The 7,770-nt window shown below is 52.2% G+C and overlaps 2 protein-coding genes across 2 annotated transcripts; both read right to left on the bottom strand.

Annotated features, from left to right (window-relative positions):
• Positions 1 to 397: 397 nt before the first annotated feature.
• Positions 398 to 2,108, bottom strand: LOC109743271 (probable jasmonic acid carboxyl methyltransferase 2). Its single transcript, XM_020302352.4, has 5 exons — positions 1,950 to 2,108; positions 1,774 to 1,886; positions 1,286 to 1,672; positions 932 to 1,198; positions 398 to 828 (listed from the first exon to the last, which is right to left on the bottom strand). The coding sequence occupies exons 2-5, from the start codon at positions 1,846 to 1,848 to the stop codon at positions 475 to 477; spliced, it is 1,083 nt and encodes a 360-aa protein (XP_020157941.1). The 5' UTR covers positions 1,849 to 1,886; positions 1,950 to 2,108; the 3' UTR covers positions 398 to 474.
• Positions 2,109 to 4,849: 2,741 nt separating this feature from the next.
• Positions 4,850 to 5,597, bottom strand: LOC109743270 (uncharacterized). Its single transcript, XM_020302351.4, has one exon. It carries the CDS (start codon positions 5,524 to 5,526, stop codon positions 5,137 to 5,139), a length of 390 nt encoding a protein of 129 aa, XP_020157940.1. The 5' UTR covers positions 5,527 to 5,597; the 3' UTR covers positions 4,850 to 5,136.
• Between the last annotated feature and the right edge of the window lie 2,173 nt (positions 5,598 to 7,770).

The following is a 7,770-nucleotide window of genomic DNA, read 5'->3' as shown; positions in this document are numbered from 1 at the left end:
AGAAGGCGGAGCTCGAAGAAAAGAAGGTTAAGATCGCAGCCGATGTGGAGGGCGCTAAGATGTTGTTCTTGAATGTGGAGTCTTTGGATGCCGACGAAAGAATGATCGTGCAAGCCGTCTTCTACAAGATGTTGCAGCGGCAACACATGAAGTTGGAAGCAGCAGACAAGGAGGAGATGGCGGCGGCGGAAATGGAGGCTGGAATGCGGCGCGACGACACTTCGAGCGTGGATGAGGGTTGGATTGCCGGTCCGGCAAGGCAAAAAATCTCAAAATTTTGCACGGACTGCCGGACGAATATTTTTTTATCATCGGACATGTAAAACTTAAGCATATTTGCCTCTTTTTGATGTGATCGGACATGTGATCCGGCGCTCGTGTGATCCGGCACGCGTTATGGATCGGACTTTTATTTGAATATCAAATTATCCATTGCTGCCGGAGCAAATTTGCGGGTCGAGATGCCCTAACACGTTATACCTTCTTTTTTAGCGACACAACCAAGATAACTCTGGGGTTTCTAGCCAGCTCGGCTTCCAAGCTGCCCCGCCGGCTCCAGCGTCGTTCCGCAGTCCTCACAAATTCATCCATGATCTCCCCAGACGACCCAAAATGCTGGACTATTATCGGCTCAAACCCTGCTCTCAGCAGATTGGCCATCTTGCTCGGGGAGATCAGCGTGCTTTCCACATTGCTTGCAGGCTCATGCACTTGCATCTCCCTTATTGAAAAAGAACCCTCTGCTTGAATGATCTCCCTCAGCTCTTCGTCGGAAGGTCCGTATATCGGTATGTAGAAAGTATCAAACTTCGCTCTGTTAATCATACCCTATTGATTTTTTCAGAAGATCAAGATGTCACAGTCACATACACGATCTTATTCCGTTTAGGAATGGTTCAGAAATGAAACAAAACTAACTAAATCAATGTACCTTTGAGGCCATCTCACTTAATACAAGGGCGACTGATTCCCAGGCATGAGTGAATTCGGCAGCAGGTTCTTCAGAGCGCCTCCCAGCAAGGGAGGCAACCAATCGACCTCCTGCGGCCAATTCTATGGCTCCCAGCTCAAGGAAAAGGGTGAAATCTTTCCTGAACTGCCGCGCATAGGCTCCGATGACCACACGCCGTCTTTCTCGCCTGACATGCTCATCGATGTCGTATGCCGGGATCTTGTTCCTCCTCAGTTCTTCAGGAGCCTGTAGCCACCTCCAAAGTTAAATGCATTGCTCAAGAAGGGATAACTGATGCAGTTCGGCCGCCGAGCCGTGTAAAATTCATACTACCTCGGAGAGCCAGTGGAGGCTATTGGCCGAGCAGGCGAGATGCAAGGAGCCACTGGTGAAGAGCCTCCCGTAGAATGACCCTGGCATAACACCGGTGACGACCGACCTGTGGCTTTGCTGGAACGCCACCAAGCTCTTCACCACCATGTTGAAGTCGTTGTCGGGAAGATCGTTGAGGAAGATGCAGACCTCCACCGGCGGCTGCCGGGAACGAAGACACTGGCTGCGGATGGCATCAACGCAGATCGACACCAGAGTGAGCGCGTTTGGGCCGGAGGAGCATCCCAGGTCCGCGACCACCATGCTTCTCGGCAAGGAGGCGCCGGTGCTGAGTAGATCGGCGATGGCCTCTTCTATGAGGGGCCTCATCTTGTTCTGCTCAGCGTTCTGCAAGCGAGTTTCATGGTAACAGCTAGGTGAATAAGTTCTCGAGGAACAAGACATCAGAAACACAGCAGCTGTGAATCAACCAAGAGAGGAGAAGATACCTGCAGACTGGAGTTGCGAGCATAGCTTGTGTCCCCTTGTCCTCCGTTCATGTGCACCGTCTGCTCGGAAGCCATGGATCTTGCTCAAGCAGGCTGAGCTTCCGATCTCGCGCCTGTAAGATCCAGATTAGGAAGTCGACAGATGCTGGTAAAGTCTCTGGGTGCTCAGAACTTACAACTTTTGTATGCCAATCACACGGAGGTAACTATTCTGGCGGCTTATTGCCACCAATAATTAGGCCACTGTTCTTTCTTTTCTTTTCCCTTTCTTTTGAGAATACTGTTCTTTCTTTTCAATCACTATTAGGACCAGCCAATCGAGGGCCATAAAGGTCGAGTCAAATCAAGATAAGGATATACTAGCACTATGAAGTTGTCAGCACATGAGCCGATCTTTGTTTTCAGTTGACGGAACAGTGATTTCTGTTTGGTGAATTTGTTCAACCGTTGGTTCAGTGCCAGAAGCAATCGTTCCCAGTTTGGCAACACGGTTTTTTCAAAACCATGGTATCTGGAAACCACGGTGTTCCAATGTGTGGGCAATGAATACTTCGGTTTCTAAAAACCACAGTTTTTCTCAGTTTTAGCAAAACTATAGAGATGTTTGGCAAGTGCAGTTTTTCTTAGTTTCTCGGTTTTGACCACTCGTTGCGGGGATAATCCTAGATATAGCTAGCTGAACCAAATTGTGCTACATCAAAGGAGTTATACAATGACCTGATCAGCTTATGCTAATTAATGGCCGCCGCATGCCTATAGCCTTGTCATGCACGCGAACATCCTTTAGATGCTAGGATATGTTGTTGAGTAATCTTGTTTCTCTGGCCACATGGAATCAATCGGCTAGCTAGCTTAGCCTGCTGTGTATAAGTTTACTCCAAAGTATCAATTGATCTACTCCAGGGTCTAAGCCTTCACTAAATCTTTTGTATCTGTACACACACCATCTGATAGGACCGAACGTCTAGTACTAGCTAATGTACGCGCTGCTTTCTATTGCACTAGAACAATAGTCAACGATTGAAGCAGAGTAGTGAAGTTTCCCATGTGGTAATCTTGATTTTCTGGCTGCAGAAGAGATGGAGGAATGATGGGTGAGGAGGACCCGAAGAAGATAGACTTGAGCTAGTGTTTCTCAGTTTACAAAAAAGAGGTTGAGACCTCTTTTTTTTTGAACGAAGGCTCAAGAAGAGCCCGGCTTTGAATTAACAAAGCCATCAACCGGCCAGGATTACAGAGATAACAACCACGAACCACACAAAGAAAAGGAAAAACCATGGCAAAGATACAAAGGCGCTGGGAGACAGCTCACATAGCACACAACCAGCTAGATACCAGATCAACATGAAGCTAATAGCTAGGAGATGTTAGGGACCTCTTGCACACACAACCAAGGGGAAGGCAACTGCCGGCTCAGGGCAAGGAAACGACGACGATGAGAGGCATGCCATCGCCAGAACACCAGGGGCTTGTAGAGAACACAATCAGACAGTTCCATCGTCAAAGAAGGCCCCTGCCTCCTCGCCTGGCTCGAAAGGCGCCGCACCGTTGAGCGATGGACTGGTTCACCCTAGAACCTGCCTGAATAGCACCCAAGGAAGCCACAGGAGCGGAACCAGGAGTTCCTCACATGTCGACGGCGACTCCCCTAGAGCCAAGCAGCCCCAGAACCGAAGATCGGGTGAGAAAGAGGGTGAGCTGCCAGGATGAAGGGCAACAACAAGGGCCAAGACCAAAACTCAGAAGCTCTGGCACCCTCGGCGAGCTGGAGAGGGAACCACCGGAGGAGGGGAACCCTATCCCCTCCCTTCCTGGAGATCCACGGTACTGGAAGCCCTCAAAAGCCGCACGAAGTGCACCACCATAACAGAACCCCGCACCAGGGGCGGCATGGCTGCCGCTGGAGACTCGCTGTCGCCGCCGCCGCACACCCAACCGCACCACACCGAAGCCCACCGCCCCACTTGTTCCCAAAAACAGCGTCTTCAAGAAGATTACGGCGCCAGGGGCGTCGCCGCTGTCCAACAAAGTTGGGTTTTCACCCGGGAAGCAAGGGGGCATGTGACGGGGAGGACAGGACCTGACCGACGCCTCCAAGGAGGTGAGCGGCGCCCGCGGGCGTCGCCGCCGTCGCGCCAGCAGGCTGGCTAGGGGTTTCCCCCGGTCCTGGAGCCCATCCATCCGCTCCCACCCACCGAGACCAGCCCCCCAAGACGAAGCAGACCGGATCTGGAGGGGGGAGGAGCATGCCGCTGGAAAGTTGGGGTGAAGGCGGCCAGATCTGACGCCGCTGAAGCCGGAGCCGCCGCCGAGCGCAGATCCGCATCCTCCGGAGGTCTCACCGTCCTCACGGTCAAGACTATCGTCCCACGCCCGCGCCACCAGGAGCCACAAGCCGGAGGCGCCACACCAGACGGGGCCGCCGCCCCAGATCCCGCAGCCCCCCGCGCGCGAGGCGAGGCAGCGAGGACCCCGCCGCCACCATCATCAGTAGCACACCAAGCTTGCCCGGCGGCTGCCTCCGGTGGCGGCGAGGGGAGCTCGAGGAGGGGGAAGGTGCGGCGGCGGGATAAGGTTTCGCCCCTCGAGTCGCCCGAGCGGGCGACGCCGAGACCTCTTTTTTAGATACAGCAAAATACCATGGTTTTAGATATACCACAGTTTGTAAAACTAAAGTATTTGTCGAAGCCAAACACGTCAAAGTATTTAAAACTGAGGTTTCTACAAAAACCATGGTATTCTCCTGAAACTTCAAAAATACTGAGCAGCCAAACGCAGCCGATCTGCACAGATACCGACTTCTCCTCCAGTGTATTATAGTGATGATATCTGTATATGTGAGTGTTTCTTTAGTGTTTATGTTGTTATACCATGATGAAGTCTTTCTGTATCCTTTTCCTTGTCTGTTGAGCTAATCTGGATTCTGGAATGCACAACAGCAGCTCTACGTATAAAAAAATAACCTGTGAAATAGCTTGGCACAATTTACTCAGGCCCATCTTCTTATCGCAAGAAATACATATACTATCTAGCTAGTCTTTCAGTGCAAGCTATGTATTGAAGGTTACTGTAAACATACTCAAAAAGCTATGTATTGAAGGTTCCTGGAACAGTAATCAGTATGATCTGTCCATCTATCATATGACAAAAATTTCACAAGAAAATACTGTATATACATGAGCGTTTCATCACTCGTGCAAACTCTTATTATTACCTCTACGTAGGGACACACATAGATACAGCGTATTACAGGCGCACAAAACAGAGCAGCAGGGAAAGGCTGACGGCACGAGCAGACTAACAACTGTCTGCTGCGTGTCATGGACAGACACGAGCAGCTGAACCAGCTCGCCATGGCAGCGATCACATGGACTTGAGCATGGCGGTGGTGCATGAGCCGCCGGACTTGTACGGCAGCGCGGGGCGGCTGTAGTGGCAGCCGATGAGGTAGAGCGCCAGCCGCTTCTTGACCCTGCGGAGCAGCAGCAGCTTGTCCTCCCCCCACTCCACCACCGCCACCACCACCTGCCGCTTCCACCGCCTGTCGCGGCCGCCGCCGTCGTACCGGTCCTCGTCGTCCTCCGCCTCGCCCTGCTTCTCGTCGCCGCCGCCGGGCGCCGGCGATTCCCACTGCAGGGGGTAGCTGCGCAGGAACACCCTCCTGGTGCTGTAGTCCTCGTACCGGAAGCTCCTCGTCGGCTTCACCACCGCCTCCTCCTCCCTGGATATCTTCCGGCCGAAGTGATCCTCCATTTTGGCGGCGATCGTTGGCTTTGGCTTGCTGCGCCGCTCGCTGGCTGAACCCACAATGCGGTCGATGCTGTGCTTATATGGGCTGTTAAGCGGCGGGCGGCCACATCGGCTTTCTTTCATTTTCTACTCCCTTTCTCTTTCGTCGTGCGTGGGCCGTGTGGGCGAGATGGTTTAATTAATTAATAATAATTCGCGCGGTTTGATGGGCCTGGCACGGAGGTGTTTTTCAATGCTTTCCGGGCGAAGGATTTCCTTTGCCGGTAATCTGATGGCAACCACTCGGACGGGCGACTTTACTTGACCATTTTTCTGCTTCTAAACAAATGCTATTCAGTTTTGTGCTTCGATCAGATTCTTGCAGTAGATCGAGCTGCTTTTCCGCAACTAGTAAGATCAAACACAAGCTCTCTCTTACCGCCAAAAGTTATGCTCAAGCACAACACATTTTAAAATTTTCGCATCGCCAATCACCTCCCTGGTAAGTGGGCCCAACGCCCCCCAAGGAGGAGCGGCCCCCCTTGTCAGAAACACATAACAATGTCTGCATCTACTAGCGAGATTCCGAGCAGGACGAAATGGGTTCATTCACCGGCATCTCTTTCCCAAATTACTTTTGGCCAGCTTAACCAGAAAGTAATACGGAGTGTTAGGCCATTTGATCCACGTTCGCCCCTTTTCTGCTTTCACTTTGGCAAGGCGGGCCGGCGAAAGTTTCCCAAAGCCAGGATGGAGTGGCTGTGCAGCGCCGGGGCTTTTCACCGGATAACGCACATGACGCGCGGCGCGGCCACACAAAGCCAGCCGGCGGTGACACGGCCGGCCAGAGTTTTCGCCGCTTTTGGCCAATCCTCGCGATATGTGAAGAGATTTCACGTCAAACCCTGCCTTTTTTTCTCGCGCCCGCGGGAGAAATTTAATCAGGGCTCTTCGGGCTGGCTTTTCCCTGCTGATCTGATCTGATCTGATCCGTCGCGCCGTGTCGATGTGGTATGACCTCGACTGCAACGGGGTTCCTTTGGAGTGTGTTGAGGGGGGCGGCGTGCTGGAGGACGGTGGGAGCTGCGTGTGCGCTGTGCGGTGCGCCTGGTGGCTGTTGGAGCACGGTGCGTCCGTCGATGTTTTGTTTGGTTTCTGCGTTGGCATGTGGAGATGTCGATGTCGGGTACGCCTCTTGGGTCTCCACGCTAAGTTGTTCGTCAGATTAGAGAACGAGATGTGGCTAGAGAGAGCGAGAGAGGTAGGCTCGTCTGATCCTAACCGGATTGATTTTGCCTTTTCAAAAGAGAAAATAGGATTACACATGTTTTTGCGACGAACAAACATGATTAATTAAATCTCCCAAGCCCAATACGCACATGTGGTAACAAGCTTCCGTCCCGAAAGCTATTTATGAAGAGGAGTCCAATACGTCATTAGTCCATTAACTCCAACTGATTACATGGTTTAGGCCAATAATTTGGAAATTGGTCGATTTAGGTCATAGACTCAAAACCGATCCAGCTAGCTTCAAGTTGGGAACCATTTTCTGTGAGGCGAAGACCCAGTCAGCTCGCGACTAGGTTTCCCAAGCCTTTCGCTGGCCGCCGCTGGTCCGCCTAGTCTTCTATGGGCCTAGAACCATGGAAGGCGTAGTGGATCCCGGTCCTTGACGGCAAGACGGCTTCCTTGTTAGGTGTTTTTTTTCAATCTCGTTAGGGTTTGTGCCATGTTCAGGAAACCAAGTCGGTGGCGGTTTCCTAAAGATGGAATAAGGTTCTCCCCGCCTACCCCGCCCCGTGGTGCTTCTAGCGTCGTCGGATGACGTATGAAGATGTGTCTCCGGTAGATCTCGTGGATCTGGTCATCCTTCTTTCGATAAACTAAAAATAAATAGAAGGTCACACGTGTCTGAGTTAAAGAAGGCTCAAGCCCGTGACCTCCATGGCAGAACCAATGCTCAATTACCACTATGATGCTAACAGTGGCGGAGCCAGGGGGACGAGCGAGGGCCAGGCCCCACCCACCCACCCCGCGAGCGATACAATTGTAGGCACAGACGTACTCGGCCCCCTATCTCAACGTGAAGAAAAGAAAAGGCCCATGTAAAAGCCCATGCACTTGGTCAGATTAGCAAGTTAGCCTCCGCCCAAGTCTCGTGGAAGTTGCTTTCTCCCGTTATTAGTGTGTAGGGGTACGTGATTAGGCGCAGCTGCCGCCGTCCGATGCCATGCCATGCCGTGCTCTCCGGTGATTGCTCTCCCTCCT

This window comes from Aegilops tauschii, chromosome 7 (genome assembly GCF_002575655.3).
Source record: "Aegilops tauschii subsp. strangulata cultivar AL8/78 chromosome 7, Aet v6.0, whole genome shotgun sequence".
In the NCBI taxonomy this organism is placed as follows: domain Eukaryota; kingdom Viridiplantae; phylum Streptophyta; class Magnoliopsida; order Poales; family Poaceae; genus Aegilops; species Aegilops tauschii.
This window is presented reverse-complemented; position numbering and strand designations above follow the sequence as displayed.

What these genes read in the sequence shown, in the direction of transcription:
- LOC109743270 (XM_020302351.4), bottom strand. Translation starts at nt 5,526, where the DNA reads ATGGAGGATCACTTCGGCCGGAAGATATCCAGGGAGGAGGAGGCGGTG.
- LOC109743271 (XM_020302352.4), bottom strand. Translation starts at nt 1,848, where the DNA reads ATGGCTTCCGAGCAGACGGTGCACATGAACGGAGGACAAGGGGACACA. An exon ending in CTCGCAACTCCAGTCTGCAG is followed by an intron (nt 1,673 to 1,773) that starts GTATCTTCTCCT and finishes ACTCGCTTGCAG; the next exon opens with AACGCTGAGCAGAACAAGAT. An exon ending in GCCTCCACTGGCTCTCCGAG is followed by an intron (nt 1,199 to 1,285) that starts GTAGTATGAATT and finishes AGGTGGCTACAG; the next exon opens with GCTCCTGAAGAACTGAGGAG.